The sequence below is a fragment of the Rattus norvegicus genome, chromosome 20 (genome assembly GCF_036323735.1).
Source record: "Rattus norvegicus strain BN/NHsdMcwi chromosome 20, GRCr8, whole genome shotgun sequence".
Lineage (NCBI taxonomy): Eukaryota > Metazoa > Chordata > Mammalia > Rodentia > Muridae > Rattus > Rattus norvegicus.
Window position 1 is genome coordinate 4,088,536 of NC_086038.1, and position 18,628 is coordinate 4,107,163.

The following is an 18,628-nucleotide window of genomic DNA, read 5'->3' on the forward strand; positions in this document are numbered from 1 at the left end:
GGGGGGCTGGCCTCACCCTCTTGGCATCCTCCCGTGCTTTGAGGACCAACAGGGTGGGGGCATCTTCCCAAACTGTGACTCAGCACCCTTGGTATTCAGCACGGGGCCAACATTGACACTTTACTCATTGGGGACCATTGGTCCTACCGGGTGGGAAAGGAGCACATGTCTGTGAAGGGTGTTCCAGGGTCTGGTTCCATTCCATTCCGCTCCATACCCAGCTCTACCTGCCATTCCCACCCCCAGCAAAGTCTTGCAATGAGAGGTGGAGGCATGAGAAAATGGAGAGGGGGTTCAGATACTGGGCTGAAAGAAGTTGAGAAGAGGGTTCCAAAGAGAGAAGGAGCTGGGGGAATCCCAGTGCTTCTTATTTTGGGGAGAAAGTACAGGGGCCGCAGGAATGGAAAAATTAAGAGAAAAGATTTCTGGACCCTCAGTGACTGAAAGGAAGATAGGTTCTGGTCCTGCATCAGAGGCCGGGACTTGAGAGGAAGAAAGTTTGACTAATGGAAGTGCTAGGTCTCCAGGGGTTGGAAGCAGCCAGGGAGAGCGGGAAGGGGCTGAGATCCGGGAAGCAGGGGCGGGGCTGCAGTTTCCTGGTCGCTTATTCGCTTCCCAGTAGCCCCCCTCAGTTCCGCTTCCAGTTGTTTCTAAGCCATTAAATTCTTTCCAGGCGAGATAAGAGGCCCCGCCCGCCCCACCCGGGGCCCGTCACGTGTATTGGGGAGTGGGTGGGAAGATTCAGGAGCACAGAAGCAGGGAGCCTGGAAGGGGGACCGAATGAAGACCCAGCCCTGTGCCCTGTGGGGACATCAGTCAGCCTCTGTAGGCCCGCTGAACCGTGAGTCATGGGTGCACAGCCCTCGCCAAGAACAAGTTATGGGATCGTCTCTGCAAGCTCTGAGCCCTTCCCAGCCCGTGAGTCCTCACTAGGTTCCACTTCAGCACCTCTAAAAGCCCGGGACCTCCCCAGACCTTGTTCTCAGATCCCATAACTCCTGCACAGTTAGCTGAAGAAATGCCATCTAGGATGGGGAAACTGCTTCTTCTGCCCCATCCTGGTACCAGGTTCAGCAACTACAACCCCAGCACTCAAAATCCACAGTGCTTCCCACAACGTGCGGCTGGACAGCTCAGTCCAGTCTCCTTGCAGCTCCTCAGATCAGCCTGACTCCTGGAGTCCCACAGTTCCCAGGCCCTCTCAGCTACTGGCATCCCTTCCAAACCTTGGTGCACGCAGCACACACCGCACACTGCCTTCTCCTGCCTGGACACACCTCCAGGGTCTACTTGCATTTTCTCTGTCCTGGAAGGCACTCCCACCACGAGTTCAGCGACGGAGCAGCGCAGAAGAGAAACCCTCCACTTCTCCCTTCTCTGGTTTCCCCAGAGTTCTGCTACTTACCTGGAGAGCCTGGTGGCTTGTGCTGGCTGCTACACCTCTGAACCTGCACAGTCCCAACCCCAGTAAGGGAAGCGTCTCAGGCAGGGTAAGCACTGCCTTGGCAGCCCTGGACCCTTGGGGGGGGGCGGAGTTGGGGAACCCTTCACTGGTCTCTTGCAGCAGAAGCTCTGGGAGCCACTGCCAGGACTGTTGATCTCACAGCCTCGACAGAAAGGCAGGGAGCCTGCAGCAAGCAGGGGGAGGAGAAGGGGAGGACCAGTGTGAGGTCAGGGAGGGGAGCGGAGATAGGGCAGGTCTTGTCCCCTCCAGCCCCTCCCACCAGCCCCTCCTTGTCCAAGACAAGTATCCCCCCCATACCTTCATGTCAACCCCTCTGCTTCTTTTTTTATGCCACCCATGTTCTTCGCCCACTTCACTTTAACCTCCTCACACCCTAGTTTCTGAGCAACCTGACGACACCCCCCACCATTCTGTGCCCTTCCTTCCATCCCTTCTCTTTAACCCATTTTCTCCTTTCCACCAGCACCATTCTTCAAGGCCGGTCTCCGTCCCTCCGACCACCAAGCTCCCCTCCACTGCGTCCTAGCTGCCACTACAACTTGGGTTTTATTTACCGCACGTGTTGTTCAGTATCCCTTTTTTCAGCCCTAAACTTGCCTAGGGTTGTGCCATGCAGGGAGCAGAAGCAGAATCAAGAGGTGACCCACACACTCAAGCTTGATCTCCAACTTGAGATCATTCCTGGAGCTCCTCGCCCTCTGTGCCGTACCCAGTGGCCCCTTCCTCTGTTTTCTCTTGCTTAGGCTTGAGTGGCCGGTCACTGCCCATTCTGCCCAGCTCCTCTCTGGTTCTCAGCTCGGATCTCTGCCCCGTTCCATTCTCCCAACTCAGCAAATTCCTAGAGAAACAGCGAGTGAGACTTGGGCACAGGCTGGGCAGAGGCTTGGCTGAACACCAGGACATTCAGCTTGGGAAAGTAGTGGGGGACGTGTGGAGATAAGGAAGGAAAAATGGAAGCTCAGGGGGTTGTAACAGAGGTAACCAAGCAGCTAGAGGCAGCAACTGATGTTTAGCCAAGTACTTCCCTAACAAGGCACTGATAGGACTTCAGCCACTGGACGACTGACAGTCTGAGGAAAGCCACCTCCCACTAGCGCACTGAGCACCGAGCTAACTCTACTCCACGGCAACTGTATCCTTAAGGTGTGCACACACCTTAGCCCAGTCAGACAATGGTGAAGGGACTGGAAGGGGCCCACATGTATCTGGTGCCACAAGTGTCTGCATCACAGATCACATCTCCGGTCACAGGTGTGCCTGAGAGGAAGCAGGCTGACACAGCATGTGACCTCGGCCACTGCCACCAGCACCATGTGGCTGAGACCAGCAGCACGCATGACCTTCCTCATGGGTGTACCGTGTGCTTGGGTGTGTGGCTGGCTTTTTTTTTTTTCCTGGCTTTGATGGGGAAGATGAAGTCAGCATTTGGGATAGAGCTGGACTTAGCTTCCTTCCTCTGCCTTGGCCAGAGTCCCCCAGAGCCGTGAGTAGGTGACAGCTTCTTCAGGTCTCCGGGGGAATTGAGGGAGGTCTTCAAGCTGCATTCCATTGCAAGGAAGACCAGGTGGCAGTGTGGCTCTTGATCGCCCGGTGTTTTGGAGTAGGATCATTAACATATCTATCCCTTCATCCCATCCCATAGCTTTATTATTCAGGAAGTAGGGTCACCATTAAATACAGTTGGCTGTGTAAGTGGCCAGGAAAGTCAACTGAATCCAGTCAGGAAGATGGCTTGGGGGCTGGATGCTGGGATCTCCACACGGGAATGTAGGGCTCCGACTCATGTGCTTACAAGACATCTGGAAGGGACTGGATGCTGATACAGCTGCAAGTGTGAAATCATGATTGTCTGGAACCATTTCCTCCCGGACCCCAGGTTCCTGGGAAATTCTGCTTTTCCATGTCCACAAAGCAGCAAACCTTACCGGACCTCACTGTCGGGAATGAAGGTCAACTGTTGTGGATATTTATCTGAAGACTGTTAAAACCCCTTTAAATATTTTTAGGGGTTTCTACCCCACTTAGAGCACATATATTCCCAAATAAAGACACAGAAACCTTTAGGCTTATAATAAGCTCAAAGCACTAGAGCTGGGCGGTTATCAGTCCTCTGTGGGATTCTGTCAGCTTCCCTGTGGTGACCCTGAGGTGTCACTGCCATGTCCCACTTGGGCAGCTCCTACTCTACCAGGCCAGCCCTCATGAAATGAGCTCATAACCCGCCTACCCCATGGCAGCTTCCTTCTTCCTCCTCGATCTCCTGAGTCCTGCCTGGGACTCCAAGCCCAGGAACCTTTGCTCCTACCCCACCCTCCCTTCCCACTCTCTTCTGCGCAGCCTAGGCTGTAAGCATCTTCATTAACCAATCGGATAACTTGGGAGGCAACGTAATTGTTTCATAATTGTCCTTACTGTATGTTGCTTATTATTGTAAGAGATTTTTTATGTATGTAAAAATGGAAATCTGGGGGGAGGGGTCTGGTGCTGCTCTGTGGCCTCACATACACTGAGCTGAGTGAGGTATGCAAACCTTGCCCCTCGAGTTAAAACTATTGGTTAAACAAAACTGTAGATAGCCAATTACTGGGAGGAATAGAAAGAGGTCCAGTTTGAGTTAAGGGGCTGGGGGATCACAGGTAGGGACCGTGAGGTGGAGAGAGGCGAGAGAGGAGGAGTGCAGAGGAGAACGTGGAAAGAAAGGGAAACTCCACTAGTCCTGAAGGACCAGCAGTGTGAACGGCTCCCCAGGAGGCCAGACTGACTAACAGAAATAATCCCCTACAGTCGACTAGCCCATGGGTACTGGGGGAGGGGCAGGAAAGCCAGCAGCTGAGGCGGCTCCAGTGAGGTGTCCTGCGGGCAGCAAGGTCACAGGGTTGTCCAGAACCGCGTGTGTGCTGGCTGTTCCCAGGATCCTTCTTCTAGGGGTCTTTGGCTCTGAGCACTGTATCCTTGAATGACCCTTCGAGTTCAAAGGCAGGGAAGAGAGAGAACTTGACCAAGAAGAGTAAGGGCGACTGAGGGCACAGAAGAGAGTGAAGAGAGGCCAGAGGGTGAGCTGAGGAAGTGTCCCAGGGAAGCAAGCGCAGGAAACAGGACCTGGCTTCCAGGAAACAGGACCTGGCGTCTGTATGTGGCTGCCTAGCTCAGCACAGACTTCCCCTCATCCTTCAGTGAGGAGACAGGGCTCGTGGGCGCTGTTGGGCTTGGCTAGTGGAGTAGGCAGCCAATTCCAGAGCCTGTTCTCACTCCCTCAACAGTAGTTCTGGGAAGGACTGAAGTGGCTTCTTCAAAGGTTTTGAGAAGGAATGACAAAGAACATGGGCTTCTGACGTTTCTCCTTTTGCCCAGTTACTGTGTAGACAAGACACTGCCTAAGACGGGGGTCGGGTCAGCGTGGCCAACATGCAAGGTGGAGCGCTCAGTGGCAGGGTAAGGGGAACCTGGGAAGGAAAGAGCTTGAGAAGACGGAAGAGGCTACAGGGCTCCGACACTGCAGCAAGAAGGGTCTGGGGCCTTCAAACTCTCAGCCTGGAGACATGGGTGTGGGGAGACAGGAGGGGGAGGGAGGACATTTCTATCTCGTGACAAAAGAAAGTCACACAATTGTTTTGTTCTCCGCTCTGGAGCGGGTGGGCGCCTGTATTTACCAGAGGGACTGAGGTCGCTGTGGCAACCACACATCTGGGCCCCGGGATCCAGATGTGCTGTATCCAGAAGCCATAGCAGAATGATGAGGCAAACATTGGGCTCCCCAGTCCTGGCCCCCACAGCCAGGGAGAGGACCGAGCTTGGAGTGTAGGGGGGGAGGGAAGCATGAGGGGGAGAGTAGAGGTGGAGGGGCAGGGCGAGGAGGTCGGACCGTGGAGTGGGTAGGAGAGAGGACAGGACAGAGCAAGACCACAGTACAGGGCTGGCGGGAAGAGATGCGAAGACCAAGGAACAGGACGATGACAAAAACTGGGAAGGGACACAGAACTAAGCAGGCAGCAGATCAGTGGGCAGAGGGTGAAGGCAAGGGAGAAGCTCAGAGACAGCAGGGCGGGGACAACAGACTGAAGACCCCAAGGAACTATGAGCCCAGAGCCGACCAGGAAGCAGAGGGTCTGGGACAGGAAGGGGGTGTTTATGTGTCAGCCTGACAGTGGCCTGGCATGCTGACATAGCACTGGACAGCACAGTGGACAGGAGGAAACCTGTACTGGCCTGCAGGGCAGCAGCCGAGTCCACTTGCACCTGCCGCCCTGCAACCCAGGGCGCTCTGGGCTCATAGTTCCTTGGGGTCTTCTCTGCATCTCTCCTCAGCCCCCTGGATGCCTCTCCCCCAACCAAGACATGTTTGAGGGCCCCAGTCTTCCACCACTCAGAAGGGGTCCAGGGGGACCATTCCAGAGCCCTCAGTGTAGGGAGCCAGCACTTGGGAAGCACCCTTCCCAAATGGGTCAAGGAAGTGATGGGTGCAAGTTTTAAGCAGATCTAGGACAGAGGCAGGGCCCAATAGTACAGCCCAAGCATCAAGTTTCACAGTGCTACCCTCAAGAGTAGGGAGGTGGGTCACATCTTTAAGAGGCAGGGCCTAGGTGTTTAAGGACATCAGCTAATGTGGGGCCATGAAGGGGCCCAGGACCAGGCCATCTGCTTCCCTCACTCCCTGGGTAAGGAGCTCAGGGATCCTGGGACAGGAGGTGGCTATGGACCAGAGTTGCCCTCTGGAGAGAGGAGAGGCTGAGTTCCTGGGAGCCCTGTTCCAGGTTGCCATGGTTCCCCGTCTGTTTTCACCCCAAACACAGAAGGGGTGGGTAAAGGGCGGAGGGAAAGCCTGGCTGGACACGTGAGGTCCTTCCTCCCTCCTCCAGGGCTGGGCTTAGAGCCAGGCAGCCCCTGTCCAGTCATCTGGGCCTGGAGCCCAGGTCCAGCTCACACCCTCCAGCTGACCCAGGCCACTCCTGTAGGGTCAGGCCTAAGGCACTGCTGCAAGGGGAACGATGGCAGGGGACCCAGCAGTCAGCGGGCTGGGGCCCTCCTCTGGATCTGGTCCCTTTCCTCCCACTCGGAGCACACAGCCCTTCCTTGCTGCCTGACCCACTGTCTCCATCCATCTGGACCTCCCTCAGGTCTGTCTTCTTCAGCTCAGAGCCAAGAGGATGTCCCATGCCATGCCCCTTCCTTCTCTCCCTCCTGCCCGTCCAGGACCCCGCCTTCCCGGGCTCCAGCCCTCTGGCCCCCACGCCTTTGTTTGTATGGACAGCTCACCCTGGAAAGCAAGGGGGACCTGCGGCAGAGTGAGGGCAGGAGCTGCTGTGCACCCTGAAGGGCGTGGGGCCCCCTGTCCTTCCTGTTTACTCAGACACATTCTGGTGATCTGTACTATCGCTGTCACGCCACAGACAGCTAGACAGACATGCCCTAGAGCTGCAGGGGTGGGGTGCGGGGATGACAGGAGTCTGGCTCCGTCCCACCCACCATGCCATCTTCAGCACTGGGTCCTCTGATGCTGCCCTATACCAGTCACACACTAGGACGGCGGCCACCCTTCCTTTACACCCCTCCAAGTTGTTTATTTAATAATAATAATAAAAAAGATATGCACACACATAACTGCCTTGTGCCACCCGAGACCATCCCTTGTCCCACCTGGGGACCAAGTCCCACCTTTACTCCCGAATAGATAAAGGTACAGGTACAGAAGAGGGTACAGGAGCCACCCTCACGCAGTGCCCTCGGAGAAAGAGGACTGGGGGTGCAGGAACCAGAGGAGCTCTATATTCCGGAGAGAGTGAGAAGAGAGGTGAACCACCCACCCATGTCCCGCCAAGTGCTTAATCCCCACACCCCACCTTCCTTTACCAACTGCCCCGAGCCCCAGGATCAGGCTCCCCAACCCGGTTCTAAGCCAATATGGGCTGAAGAAGTCAGGGATGATTGAGGTAGAGGGGCTGGCGGGAGGCCTGACGGGCCGGACTGGCTGCGGAGCCTGGCAAGGGGCCACCTGTGGTATTGCCTGGGGACGGGGACGGCTGCTTCCGAAGTGAGGGGGGCACCGTGGAGGTCTTGATGTGAATCACCCTGGTGTCCATGACTTCACACTCAATCTGCATCATCTCCTCATAGTCCCCAGCGGGCCCCCGGCCTGACACGGTCTCTGTGAGAAGGGAGGGGAGGCAGACGGTGGTGGTTGGAGTGAGAAGAGGAAGACGGTTAGAAAGTTCTGAAGAGGAGGAAGGCAGAGGCAACCCACAGGCCGAGTGAGGGCACAGGGATGGCATAGGAAAGTAAATGACAATAAGGGGCCCACGGGAGAGGATGCCCAGAAAGAAAAGCCAAGTGACAAGGTCTAGCAGGCTCCAGCTCACCCTCTCTGCCTAGCCACCTGTCAGAGCAGTTTGTGGTCTGGCTGAGAAAGGGTCTCACTGTGGAACCTGGACTTCCCCATCCCCTACCTCAGACTCCTGAGGTCTCAACGCTCAATTTCAGGCCCACATCTCCTGACTTTATCTTTCCCCTGGTTCCGAGCCTCTCAGAGCCTTGTCTCTCTGGATCACCCTTCCACGCACTTTCTCCCTCAGCGCCCCCTGCTGGATCTCTCCTTCTTCAGTTTTAGATTTCAGAACCTTCCCCATAGCCAGCCAGAGGGAAGAATTACCATTGGGGGCCATGGCTGGCATCACCAACGACATCTTGGGCCTGGATGTCTTGTTGTGGCTGATGGCTGGGAGCAGCAAGTGGTCCTAGGAGCAGAAGGGCCATGCTGGGTGGCAGTGGAAGACACACTAACAGGTTCCCCAGCTCTACTCTTTAACCTCCCACTAAAGAATATGACTGGGGACCCAGGGTGACAGACACATGACAGGAGCTCACCCTTCGGAAGGAGACAACATAGAAGGTATCTTCCCTCCGGTCAATTGCATCTAGAAACTCCGGCTGTGAGCGGCCTGGGTGGCGGTAGAGCTGCAGCTGGCCCACGGGGTCCCTAGGCAGGTGAGGGCAGACTTAGGAGGCCTGGCTGAGAGGACAGCATACTCCTCTGGAACAATGGCAGTGCCTCCTGGGGTACAGCTCTTTCTAGCGACCGCACTTAGAAGTACTTACCCAGGACTTACCTTTCAGGGGGTCCTGGAGGTTGGGTGGGGACTGGTTTCACTGGAGGGGACTTCTTCCGTAGCTGAGACTTCTGGAAGGAGAAGTATCTAAAGATTTGAAGAGGGTAAAGGGAGGAGGGAGAGAGACAGGCGGTCCCTGGAAGCTGGTGCCATCTCCTAGCCACTCCTCCATGTTCCCGAAGAACCCCTGAAATCTCTACAAGGACACAGTTCTGTCTTCCTCTCACCTCCCTTGGCCCGCCCACTGGCTCCTACCTGTCTCTCCTGGGCCCTATGAGGTATCTTCCGACGACCTCTCTGGTGACCTCTCTGGTGACGTTGGACCCAGCCACTCAGCTCATCAGCAAGCCTAGGGAGATAGGCCACCACCTCTAAGTAGGCACTCCGGACCCACAAGCAGGCCTGAGAAGGCAGGGGAGCTGGCTTTTCCATGCAGGACAGCTGGGCTGTCTGTGGAGGCTTCAAAGGACAGACTGTGCACACCTCAGAGACTCAGTTCGGTTGAAATGGCGGCAGTCAGAGGAAAGGAAGAGCTGGTCCAGGTCTCTCAGCAGCAGCTCCTTGGCCCCACTGGGGAAGGCTGTCAGGTTTCTGAAGTGAAGCAGAGGAGGCAGTGACCAGAGACCCACAGCACAGAGCAGCTCGAAGCCTCCTGGACCAGGAACAACTTTGGCTCTACGCCATGCACGGGCAGGCTCCAGGACGACTTCTTAGAGACAGGGCCGTTTTGCTTCTCACCTGAAGCTGGGCTTGCCTGCAGGGCTGGGCTGCTGCTCCTCAGGGCCCTTGGCAGCTTCCTGGAGGGGTTCGATGCCGTGAGCTGGCCCTGGTTCTGAGAACCCCAGCAGGTGCCTCTGGGGTCGGGGTCCCTCCCTGCTCATCCGAGAGACGGGAGCTGGAGGTGGCTCGCTGATGCTGTGGGCGGGAGTGGGAAGGTGAAGCACACAAGCTTTCTCAGCTGTCTGGTACCAGTCAGGGCTGTGCACCCAAGGCAGGCACCACCTGTTGCACACGGCTGCGTCTCCCTTCAGTGAGCAGGAAGTAGAGAGGGTGCCAACCTCACAGGCTCAGGAAGCAGGAAAGGAGAATGGATCCTCTAATCCATAGCAGCCAGTAAGGCCGTAAGCCATCTGCATGGGCATGTCAGGGACAGCGGGGTGTGTGTGCACGCGCGCAAGTGTGTGTGTAATATATATGTGCATAGCTATGTTATACCTGTGCACACGTATATACATGTGCACCTTTTTATTTTACTTTTGAGACACTGTCTCAGCAGCCTGTCACTCACCAATGGCCAGTGAGCCCTGGGGACCTGCCTGACTCTCTCTTCCCACTGCCGTGTAAGTGCACGCTACCACAATCGGCTGTTTTCAAAATGTGAGTTGGGAGGATCAAACTTCGGTCCTCATGCTGGTAAGCCAAGCACTTGACTGACTGAGGCAATCCCCACCCCTGAAGTCACTTCTCATCAACACCGCCACCACACCCACCCACAGCCACGCCCCCCTCCGAGGGAAACAGTGCAACAGCAATGGCTGTTGGGTACAGCATTAGGGCTGGGGGGCCAGAGACGTTTGTGGAAGTGGGAGCACACTGCCCAGGCCAAGCAGGTAATTTAGTGGGCGGCCGCGAGGCTCAGCTCCATCCAGAGGCCGCAGGGAGGTGGTGAGGGTCTCACCTGACAGGCCCAAAGTTGAAGGCAATGAAGAGAAGGAAGACCATGATGCAGACAACCTTCCTGTTTCCAGACCCCAGCTTGAGCTCGCTGTTCTGCAGCAGCACCGAGGGAGACACGGGAAGGAGGTGAGGGTAGTTACCCCAGGGCCTGGCCCCGCCCCTCTCCAAGGGCAGCACACAGCACAGGCCAACCTCTGCCAGTAGGGCCTCCAGCCGCCGCCGGAGGGCAGCATTCTCCCGGCGCAGCTGCTGGTTGTCGGCCAGCACGGCCTGCAGCCGGGCCTCCAGGCCTTGCAGGTACTCCTTCTTCTTGCGGCGGGACTGGCAGGCTGACTCCCGGTTCTTGATCATCCGCTGCTGGCGCTTTAGCAGCTTCGCCTTCGCCAGCCAGCGGGGTTGGGAATGAGGATGAGTTAGACACGCCCACCCACAGCTCTCGGCCACTCTCCTGCCTCCCCCACAGAGAAAGGGCCCTCCTGGTCCTCAGTGTGGGACAAGTGAGACTGTAGGACCACGGTGCCAGCTAATCCTCTCCTTAGTGACCTGGCTTTCCACTGGGACGCCACCTGTGTCCTGGGCCAAGCGTGATGTCCCCTCTGTATGCTACAAAAGCACGCCTAGGCACCTAACACCACGAACAGCAAAGGCCGCCCACACCCTCGGCTTTCTAACTGGCACACTAGCTCCCTTCACCACACTGCTGCCCAGGACAGAGCGCTCTCCTCCCTCCCGTGACAGAGCCTGCCCAGCCTCCCCAGCACGTACGTCCACTTCAGGCGGGCAGGCGTTCCCCGGCATAGGGGCTGGGACAATGCTCTTCCTCTCAGGCCGAGGGGCTGCCGGAGCTGGCCCTTCAGGCTGGGCTCGGATAGCACCTTGGATGAGAACCACCGGGGATACTGCGGGCTGCTGGACCAGGGGCTGCAGAAGGACAGCAGTGCTGGCAGGCCCAGCTCTAGGTGGCACCGGAACTGTGGTTAGCACCACAGGCTTGGGCTGCAGTGGAGGCTTCCGAGGGGCAGGAGCTTTCCCTGAAGGAAGAGAAGGGGAAGGAAGGGATAGCATCACCATGAGGCCTCTGAACAGGAAGCCCAGGGTCAGGAGACCCCATTACCTGAGGAACTATCAGGGGACGGACCCATGCTGATCTGGACAGCTCCAAGTGAAGAGGCTGGGACATCCCAGAGGAGGCACCCTGGAGGGGACGGAGACTCTGTCTTCACTTCCAGAACCTCCTCTCCTATAAGAGCCTACACGGGGGCAGTCCAGAGAGATTAGCTGGGAGTGTAGGGATGGAGCAGGAGGTCAAGGGAACACTTCCCACACCCCTGGAGAAGGTTGCTGGGCTGCACAGGAGAGCACCACCTGGCTGGGAGAGTCTGCTGACAGCAAGGAGGCCTCGGAGTTGACAGAGGAAGACGGAGAGGCGGGTTCTAGCTTGGTCTGGATATCTGAGGGAGGCAGGAAAAGACACAAGAGCCGGCTATCAGGGGCTGAGGAGATGCTCGGTGGTAGAGAGAACTCGCTGCTCTTGGAGGAGACTGGTCCCAGAGTCCTCATGGTCGCTAACAGCTGTCAGTAACCCCAGGGGACCCGATGCCCTCTCCTGATCTCTGGAGGCATCGGGCACACACATGGTGCATATGCGGGCAAAATAGCCATACACATAAAATAAATACATCTTAAAAGCAGCAGCAGCTGGCGGGTAGATAAATATTGAAGATGAAGGGAGATGAGGGTTAATTCTCCTTTTATCTGGCTACAGTACTACAGGTGCCCCCCAGGAGAGACCGGGAGCCTACTTCTTTTTTTTTTTTTTTTTTTTTAAGATTTATTATGTATACAGCATTCCGCCTGCATATATGCCTGCAGGTCAGAAGAGGGCATCAGATCTCATTACAGATGGTTGTGAGCCACCATGTGGTTGCTGGGAATTGAACTCAGGACCTCTGGAAGAGCAGTCAGTGCTCTAACCACTGAGCCATCTCTCCAGCCCCCATGTGATCCCGACTTCTAAGGCTCCTCCCACCCCCACCTTCCTTTCTATTTCAGCAGCTCTCTCACACAGGGATGTTCGTTCCCCCCTTATTCTCTCTCACAGCCCCTGTGCACTGCTGTGGAAGACTCCGGAGCAAGGGCAGGCTTGGCAAACCCAGGTTCACTCTCCTGTCCAATTCTCCTTAAGTTCTTTATCTCATGAGCATAAGCATTTTGCAAGACGACCTCGGCTCCCCTGTGAGACACTTGTGAGCCACCATGTGGTACCCACAATTGAACCTGGGTCCTCTGGAAGAGCAGTCAGTAACCCTCTGAACCCTGGAGCCGTCTCTCCTGACCCCTCCCCTCTGGCTAGTTTTTATCTTATTTTATTTTTGGTTTGTTTCTTTTTGCTTTCCACCACGGCATCTCTCTGTGCAGCCCTGGCTGTCCTAGAACTCAGTCTGTGGACCAGGCCGGCACTCCTCCCACATGCTGGGGCTATACTTTTCATGTCCTCATGTTCAGTACTCTGGTTTCACTTCCTTCGTTTTTGAGATTGTTCCTCTCTGTACTCTGGCCTCTGCCTCCCGAGTGCCGGGGTTCAAGGTGTGTGCCGCCACCCCCCCCCACCTGACTCCCCACCCCCGGTGGCAGTGGCAGTTCTTAAGGTCAGCGACAAGCTGTGATTACCTGCGAGATCATCAGAGGCAGAGCCCACAGTGATCTGGACTGTTTCAAAGGGGAACGCTGGATCATCTCCCAGCAGGCAGAGCGGGGGTGCCAGGGACTCCATCTTTACCTGCAGCACCTCCCCTACTCTAGGAACCTGTGAGAGTGAGGGCGGAACAGGGCGGCAGAAGGAAAGAAACCGAGAGAGTAAGAACGGAGACCCGAGTTACAACCCGCCAAGCAGATACGCCCTGCTCTAAATGGTCCTGACCCCTACCTAGGCTACCCCAGGCTCTATGTTCTTCCTATTTTCTATTCACGATCGCACATATCACATTACAGTGGGCAGCCTGGGCGAGAACAGCCTGCACAGTCTCGGCCATTGTCAACTGCTTTCCCAAGCCCTTCTCTTACCGTCTCTGTACATTCAAAAGGCCCTTTCTACGCAACCAGACTGGGAGGACAGAGAGTGAGGGGGGCTGTGGCTAAGAAGAAACTGCCACCCGCCTCATGACTCAGCGTGAGTGGAGCCACGGAGAACCAGGGGGGAGATGGCTCTCACCTGGCTGGAGGGCTCTGTGGAAAGATGTGAGGATTCTGAGCTGAGGGAGGAAGAGGAGCAGGGAGAGGACGGCTCAGACTTCACCTGAAGATCTGCAGGGAGAAAAGTTGGGGAATAAACAGAGAAGTCTGGGGATGAAGCTTGGCCAACACTGCAGAAATAAATAACCAAAGAGTAAAGCCTATCACTGCTTGTAGAGCAGTGCTGAGGTGGGGCAGGAGAGTATGGACAGACACCACACACCGGGGTCACAGGGAGGGGCAGATGGGGTGTACCCGAGGCCATGGGGATGTTAGTTTATGGGCAGCAAAGGGAAGAGAAGGGTGTTTGGCAAGATGAGGGAAATCCTACTGATGCCTTACCTGGGAAGATGGGTAGAGGGTCCCAAGGGGGCTCAGGGGGGATGACATCCATCCCCACATCCAGAGAGCTGCTGTCAAACTAAGCGGTGGGGCAAATTAGAAGGCAGGAAGGTGAGAAAGTGTGACACCAAAGCAGGAGCAACATAGCTTGCAAATTAAGAAGCCCACTGGATCAAGGCCCCATAGTTTACAAAACTGCTGGTCTGCCGCTTCAATCAATTCTCTCGCCCCTATAACACACGGCTGTCAATCTTTTTAACTGTACCCCAAAGAGGGACCTCAAAAACCCAGAAGGGGCTGCTTTCTAAAATCCCGACCTAGCTGGCCAGACCCGGGTGCGACTCTAAAATAAAGCTTGCTCCAATTAGATCACTGGACCCTTGAAACTGGTAATTCTCCACGTGATTTTCGGGTTTAACAAGAGCAGATGAACTGTGGCTTGGTGAGGACTCCAAGTTTGGGGTCGCCCTCCCGCCACCAAGGGTTATAAGAGAAACTCTGAGGTAGCAATACCGGGACATCCTGCTCCACGCAACGAAACAACTGCGTCTGCTCCTCGGCCACTTCATCCAGGCCACTGTACAAGGTGCTGTCTGCAGGGAGGCCCGCGTGTCAGGAGGATCTCACGCCAGCCCCAGCTCCTCCATTCCTCATTGGCTCGGCCAGGCCAGACCCACCGCCCGCCCACTCGCACAGCCAGACACCCTAAGGCGTCCAGCCCCTCTCCCCTGACCCCGGGCAGCCCCGTGCTCCGGGGGAGGCCAAGATCTTCCCTTCCCCCGCATCCCAGGGAAGGGCGAGCCCCGCTGCGCGCTCCCTCAGAGATGGGCTCGGCGTCCGCCCAGCCTTCCTCTTTCACCCTCCGCTGCCTTCCCGCGTGCCTCTGGCCCATGGCGAGCCACAGCCCGCTCCTCCCCCGGAGCCTCACTCCGCGCACCCCAGTCCTCCGGACTCAGCAGGTTGTCGGTGAAGAAGCGCGTCGGGTCGGCGATCTCGCTGAGGAGCATCAGCTCCGCCATCTTCCCCCCACCCCCCACCATGAGCCGGTTCTCGGGCCCGCCTCCTCCGGGCCTCGGCAAATCCGTGAGCTCGTTGAGGAAAAACCGGGTGTCCCGGAAGTCTTGCTGACCAGTCAGAGGCTTGGTTGCTGAACACATGACACGAAGGAGCAATGACTGTACATGCCGGGCCAATGGAAACCTGATCACTTTACCGGGGCCAGTCGAGACCGCGCACGCGCTGTATAGGTCCCAGAGACTAACCTTGTGGGAAATGTAGTTCCTAGCACTTACAGTGCCTGCATCTGAGCTAGAGAGTTGATGGTTGAGCGGTAGTCTGCAAACAACTGCACTCACGTGGTGTCCATAAGCTCACGAAGGCACCAATACACGCATAATAAATGAATGAATGAATGGAGTGGGTGGATGGATGGATGAGTAAAGTTCCAGCATCTTGTTGGGGATTTAGCTCAGTGGTAGAGCGCTTGCCTAGGAAGCGCAAGGCCCTGGGTTCGATCCCCAGCTCCGAAAAAAAAAGAACCAAAAAAAAAAAAAAAAAAAAAAAAAAAAAGTTCCAGCATCTGGAATGAGAGATGGCTCAGCAGTTAAAAAGTGCTTATTGAGGCTAGGTGGCGGCGGTGTACGCCTTTAATCCCAGCACTGAGGAAGTAGAGGCAAGAGGATCTCAGCCTGGTCTACAAAGTGTGTTCCAGGACCGCCAGGGTTGCTACACAGAGAAGCCCTGTCTCGAAAAACCAAGTGGTGTGTGTGTGTGTGTGTGTGTGTGTGTGTGTGTGTGTGTGTGCGTGTGTATTGCTCTTGCAAGGATCTGGATTGCATTCCCAGCACCCACACCCGGTGACTCGCAATCATCTGTAACTCCACTTCCGTAGGATGCAAGGTCCTGACATCCGGAAGTTCTGCGTTTGCCACAGTTAATCCTAAATAGATAGCCTCTCCTGTCTTCAGAGGTGGATAAGCTTCCCCGGACCCCCTCCACCAAGTGACTCACTGACACCGTCGCCAACTCCCTAGGATATGAGTTGAAACCCCATCCTTAGTGGCCCTTGAAAAACCCACAACACAGAACACAATTCACAGGTTCCTGTCTCTTTTAAAATTTAACTTTTTAATCAGCTAAACATCTTGCGCAGCCCCCGAGCCAGCCCTGCATCCTGTATCTTTCCCTGAATGACCACCTTCCCCAGCTCCTCTTTCGCGGCACGGTTTTTGGGATCTACTGCTAGAACTTTCTTGAGATCAGCAGTTGCTTTATCCAAGTCCCCGAGGGCAGCCTGAGCAACCCCTCTTCGGTATAACGCCTTTAAATGGCCCGGCTCCCGCTCCAGCACTCGGTCACAGCTCTGGGCTGCCAACTGGGGGTGTCCTAGCAGCAACTGACAGGCTGCCAGATTGGCATGAAGAATAGTTCGTTCAGGTGGGCCGGGTGGGGGCAACGTCAGCAGCAGCCGGAGAGCCCGTCCGTAGCATCGGGCAGCCCCTTGAGGGTTCCCAGCTCGAAACAATTCGGTGCCCCTTCTGTGTTCTTCTTTGGCCAGAGCCTCCTTCTCCACAGCCTCCAACTCCCAGGAGTCCCGGCCATTGGTGAAGGAATCCAGTCTGAGCTTAGCAAGAGGTGTAGAGGATCCAGGAAGGTGAATCTTGGCTTCCTCACCTTGACGCATCGACTCCAGGCATTTTTCTGTGAGTTCCCCCCATGTTTTTTCCCTCCATTGCCCTGTGCCTATGGTTAGTTCTGTCCAGCCCTCTGGCATCCCAGATCCAAAAGGAAACCCCAAAGCCAACACTCGGCATTTGGAGCCTAGCTTGGGTTTGTCTAAGCCGTGGCCATGAACTATGATCTTCTTTACAAAACTCCCATCAGGGCAGTACCAAAGATCAGAAGCTTGAAGGTGCTCTGCCATCTCATCGGTGGAGATGTGAAATTTATCAGAGTCACCTTCAAATCCAGCTACGGGATTTTCAATCTCTTGAGTCGCTAAAATTTGACTGGCTGGATCTGGTTTCACTCCCACCTCCAGGGCTTCAGGGAGAAGACCTGGGGACTGCTGCTTAATCGGAACGGCTGCATTTAGGTTTTGCTGGGTGTTCTCTTCCCGCTGCTGCGGTTGTGCGGTGTTGTTCTCTTTCATTGGGCTGATAAGTGAGGTCTCCATTTGGATCTCCTGATCCCTTCCACAGTAGATGAGATAAAGGAAGGAACAGTTTAGTCTGCAAAGTGACGACGGGTCAATTGTAGTTCAGACCTTGGGGGGGTGGGGGGAAAAAACCCAAAATAATGTAAATTCCAGAATTCCTAGTTAAGACTCCTCGTAGTCCTAAAAGTTTATTTTTTTTTTTCCTTTCTAAAGCTAGGGTCCACCAGGATCTAGTTTAGAACTATAAATTCCCCCATGGTTCGGGTAGTCGCCCGAACTATGGGCACTTGACCTTGTCAAAAAGTACCTGAGAGGCCAGGGGGCATGGCAGGATGACCCAAGTCACAATTCTTGCATTGAGTACGGTGTTGGCGCCTGGAGGAGCAGCCTGGGAGCAGCTGAGCGTCTCAATCAGCCCTCGAGTCCTCGGGACTGGTCTCTAACATGACGGCCAACCGGGAGGACGAAGAGGCTGCTGGTCCCGCCTACTCGTGACGTCACTTCCCCAGCAACCACGAAGCGCCGTGCCTTAGCAACCAGACCTAAGCAACAGAATTAGCCAAATCCAACCGAGCTTGACAAAGATCTGGCTGACTGGTTTTGTCAAAATGTAAAACGGCCAGAAATGGCGAACTGGAGCTGAAGAAGACAGAGCGGCGGTAGATAGCTTTGCCAAGCATGTGAAAGACCCTGAGTTCGAGCTTTAGTACAAATTTATTTTTTTTAAAGGCTGAGATTTTAGCCGCTTCAGACCCTCCCCTGTTATTATGCCTAAATTCAGAGCTCTTAGCTGAAACCAACCATTTTGGCTCATGCTTAACTTTTGCCACACATCCACCATTGCCCTTCAACTGAGCCAGTTGATCCAGATTGCAGTCTTTTTTAAACTTGAAGGTGCATGTGTGTCATGAGAAAAGATGTTAAATTGCAGACCTGGATTTCGAAAGTCTGAGATGGAGCCTGAGATTCTTAGACAGTGTTCCAGCCCGGCCGACAGTGTGATCCCTCAGTGACCTCATTCGGCGCCAGCTCAGCTTGTCCTATATTTTTTGTGTGTAACTGGTATAGCATGCTCCAGTGAGTGGACCGGTGGAGAACAGGTCTCCTCCTCCCTACAGAAGGTGTAAATAGATCCCTTTTGTGACTCAGCCTTGCTGGGGGAACTGCCTGTGCAGGCTGGGCCAGCACAGCTCTTCCGGGAAGGAGAACCCCTTATTATCTAAGTATCTCACTTTGGCATATGTTGTTCTTGGTATGATCGACAGGGTCATATGTATCCCTTGCTGGCCTGGAACTCTATGTAGAAGAGGATGCTGGAACTACGGGCATGCTCCACTGTGTCTGACTTACGTGGTACTGTGGATCACACCCGGTGCTTCTTTGATGATGTAGGGTGAAAGAAATACTGACAAGCTTTGACACTGATTAGAATATAAAAAGAATAGGTGAGGGCTGGAGAGGTGGCTCAGTGGTTAAGAGCACTGACTGCTCTTCCAGAGGTCCTGAGTTCAATTCCCAGCAACCACATGGTGGCTTACAACCATCTGTAAAGAGATCCGATGCCCTCTTCTGGTGTGTCTGAAGACAGCTACAGTGTACTTGTATATAATAAATGAATAAAATATTAAAAAAAAAAACGGGGCTGGGGATTTAGCT

General features: G+C 55.2%; 2 protein-coding genes and 1 long non-coding RNA gene across 6 annotated transcripts; 1 reads left to right on the forward strand and 2 right to left on the reverse strand.

Moving 5' to 3' along the window:
- The first annotated feature begins 685 nt into the window (after window positions 1–685).
- LOC120098978 (uncharacterized) lies at window positions 686–7,355 on the forward strand. The gene is made up of 3 exons (XR_005497807.2): window positions 686–918; window positions 1,314–1,490; window positions 1,929–7,355. It is a non-coding gene; the product is annotated as an uncharacterized LOC120098978 (long non-coding RNA).
- Atf6b (activating transcription factor 6 beta) lies at window positions 6,999–14,999 on the reverse strand. 4 transcript variants are annotated; one of them, XM_006255983.3, is made up of 17 exons: window positions 14,753–14,999; window positions 14,329–14,408; window positions 13,816–13,894; window positions 13,454–13,545; window positions 12,913–13,048; window positions 11,608–11,693; window positions 11,381–11,492; window positions 11,008–11,273; window positions 10,435–10,620; window positions 10,244–10,335; window positions 9,304–9,480; window positions 9,049–9,156; window positions 8,821–8,914; window positions 8,566–8,636; window positions 8,324–8,435; window positions 8,109–8,193; window positions 6,999–7,607 (listed from the first exon to the last, which is right to left on the reverse strand). In XM_006255983.3, exons 1-17 carry the CDS (start codon window positions 14,970–14,972, stop codon window positions 7,378–7,380), a joined length of 2,226 nt encoding a protein of 741 aa, XP_006256045.1. In that variant the 5' UTR covers window positions 14,973–14,999; the 3' UTR covers window positions 6,999–7,377. The 4 variants fall into 4 exon arrangements, 3 of the variants coding, with proteins under 3 accessions (XP_006256045.1, XP_063135429.1, NP_001002809.2); XM_063279359.1 differs by having other exon boundaries at window positions 8,566–8,633; window positions 11,357–11,492; NM_001002809.3 differs by having other exon boundaries at window positions 11,357–11,492; window positions 14,753–14,850.
- A 922-nt stretch (window positions 15,000–15,921) lies between these two features.
- Window positions 15,922–17,392, reverse strand: Fkbpl (FKBP prolyl isomerase like). The gene is made up of 2 exons (NM_001002818.2): window positions 17,280–17,392; window positions 15,922–17,080 (listed from the first exon to the last, which is right to left on the reverse strand). Exon 2 carries the CDS (start codon window positions 16,988–16,990, stop codon window positions 15,947–15,949), a length of 1,044 nt encoding a protein of 347 aa, NP_001002818.1. The 5' UTR covers window positions 16,991–17,080; window positions 17,280–17,392; the 3' UTR covers window positions 15,922–15,946.
- Window positions 17,393–18,628: the final 1,236 nt, after the last annotated feature.